A 2,574-nucleotide genomic window follows, 5' to 3' on the forward strand; every position below is an offset into this window, starting at 1 on the left:
AATATAATGACCTAATTTTAAAACTACCTGAAAATAAATTAATCCACCTTTACTGGCACTTATTTCTACATAAATATTTTTGTGTAATTGAGAATTCTTTGTGCACAATTTATCTGCCTGAATGTGGACCTTCGGAATGTCCTATTAGAAATCTTGGTATTACATGCTTTCACAGTTAGATCTTAGATTGAGAGAGACTACATGAAGCAGTTAAAGAGTTTCAGTTGGAGCCAGCAGTTTAGTTCTTGCTTCACCATTTAATCTCTCTATAACTTTGGATTCTTTTCTTAAGTACCCTGCATCTCAGTAATTTGTAAAATGGGACTAATAATAGGACTTAAAAGACTCACAAGGATGATATAAAGTAATGTATCAGGAAGATACTATATAAACTGTGTTATTTTTGTAGCTATAAGTTCAGTTAGTACTTATCAACTTTTTGTATTTCAAGTATATCAAATAACCTAGGTTCCACCACGACAGGTAAACAAAAAGCCCACTCACTTCCAGAGTACTGCAGTACTCTACCACTGGTAAGTATATCAAATAATTTCTTCCCTTTAACCTTACATTGAAACAGTCAATAAGTCAGGGTTTCAGTTTGCTATCAGCTGAGAAAGGAGTGAAGATAGCCTGTCCTAAAAATCCACTACAAATAACAACTAAGCAGGTAAGCTGCATCCAAAAAGTCTAAATTGTAATGGTATTACATAGAGTAAAAACCATGAGCAGCTTTCCTTGCACAATCCTGCAAATTTTAAGAAACTCTGCTTCTGCTTACTTGCTTCCTAACATAGATCTTTGAAACAAAAACAAAGCAGCATACCAGTGGTCATATCCTTTGAAAAATTAAAATCTAGTCCAGGTTTAGAGTGTGAGCAAGATGCCTCCATGGTTATGTCATAAAATTATACTTTTGTTTTGGAAGACTTCCTTTTAGATTATCACCATATTAAAACCACACGTAAGTTCTCATAATTACAAAAGGCACAGTTTCAGGTCCAAAGGCAGGCTAGCTTTGAATTTTAAGTTTCCCACTCTGCCAATGTGGATTCAGTTTTATTTTAGGGGCTTAGGTTTCAGTTGGGTTTTCTTTATCATGACTTTATCCCCAAATATACTGTGACTAAATTGCATTACTATTTATTACACATGTAAGATTTCAGATGAAATCAAAGGATGGAGTAACTAAAGTTAACATGCTTGTTTAAAAACTAGTCAGACATCTTAAGCACTCCCAGATGCCAGCTGACAACCTTACCACTTGAAGTAAATATGTATTTGTTGTGGTAGGGGAGAGGAAAAAGGCCACACCCAAAGCTAAGACTCGCAGTGAAGTGACACCAAGTTTCAGAATTTTAACTACCGCTATTTTTGGTACTCTTTCACGGTCAATGAATTCTTTAAATTCATACCAGGCCCAAAGTTAAAGGAAATGTTCCTCTGATCCTAATTACTTAGGTAACTTCATTCAGTAATGGACAAGTCCAAGATGGAGAATTACCTCATTCAAAAAAAGATTTAAGTAATCTGGTGTAGAAGAGGGCCAAACTCAAGTGATCAGCTCTCAGAAGAGACTCTCAAAGAGCCAGATACCACTCCTCCCCTCCCCCAAGGGGTTAGGAAGGCAAGAAGAGCCTGACTATCAACACAGTAGTTAGCTGACACAGAACGCTATCAAGCTACCTGGACCGACCTTTCAGTCTAGCCACCCTTCTCCCCTGGTGCCACCTCCATTCAGGAAGTCTCTCCTCCCGCCCACCCCACCCCCGCCAGTCCAGCTCCCATGAGCTTCCTCAGCCTCATCTCCATCCCACCTCCGTGCTCTCGCCCACTCCACTCATCCCCGCTTACCTTGGCCACATAATCTTTCACTTCATCCAAGTCTCCGTTTTTCAGGGCCCACATGAACTCCTTGTCGCACATCACTGCAGCGGGGCAGGCCGGTTGGCCGGGTAGAAGACGAGGAGGCGGTGGCAGCAGCAAGCGGATACCGCCGGGCGAGAGGGAGACAGGGCCGCGCGAAGCCGGAGAGATGAAGAGAAGGCGGGTTAGGCTGCCAGGCGGGCGAGGCAGTTGGCCGCGGCGACCGTTCGGGCGGGAGAAAGAAAGTTCTTTTGCGGCTACTGGGCCCAGCAGAGCAGGTTCCGCCTGGCCGAGAAGCAAGAGCGCTTACGCTTCCGGTTCACTCCCCGCTAGGACCCTCCCCCAACTTCCTCTTCCTCTTCCTTTCCTCGCTACGTAGGTCTTTGGACCCCGCCCCTACAGCACGAGGCTGGCTGCTGGTGCGCAGGCGCAGTGGCTAGGTAGGCCGGAGCCGGGATGGAGGGGAGGAGCCGGGATGGAGGGGAGGAGCCGAGGATGAATGGGCGGGGCTGAGAGGAAGAGGGCAGAGGGTCCCGGGGAGGTCCGGAATGTCAGAGAGCGAGTGGAGGCAGAGTTAAAGTATTTCCAGTGGGATTAGGACGTTTCCGTAGGACCATAAATAGGAAAAATTCTGTAAATCATGATCTTGGAGGGCATCTTGCTCACCTTCTAAAAATGTCCACTAGGAGAGTTTGAATTGAATTCCTT

The 2,574-nt window shown here is 44.4% G+C and overlaps 1 protein-coding gene across 1 annotated transcript in view; it reads right to left on the reverse strand.

Annotated features, from left to right (window-relative positions):
* The window catches only part of MTPN (myotrophin), an 85,660-nt gene extending 83,418 nt beyond the window's left edge, over window positions 1-2,242 (reverse strand). Inside the window, exon 1 of the mRNA XM_012642777.1 lies at window positions 1,855-2,242. Coding sequence (XP_012498231.1) covers window positions 1,855-1,926 — 72 coding nt within the window. The 5' untranslated portion in view covers window positions 1,927-2,242. The remainder of the gene's footprint in view (window positions 1-1,854) is intronic.
* Between the last annotated feature and the right edge of the window lie 332 nt (window positions 2,243-2,574).

This window comes from Propithecus coquereli, unplaced genomic scaffold (assembly GCF_000956105.1).
Source record: "Propithecus coquereli isolate 6110/MARCELLA unplaced genomic scaffold, Pcoq_1.0 Scaffold186, whole genome shotgun sequence".
NCBI lineage: Eukaryota > Metazoa > Chordata > Mammalia > Primates > Indriidae > Propithecus > Propithecus coquereli.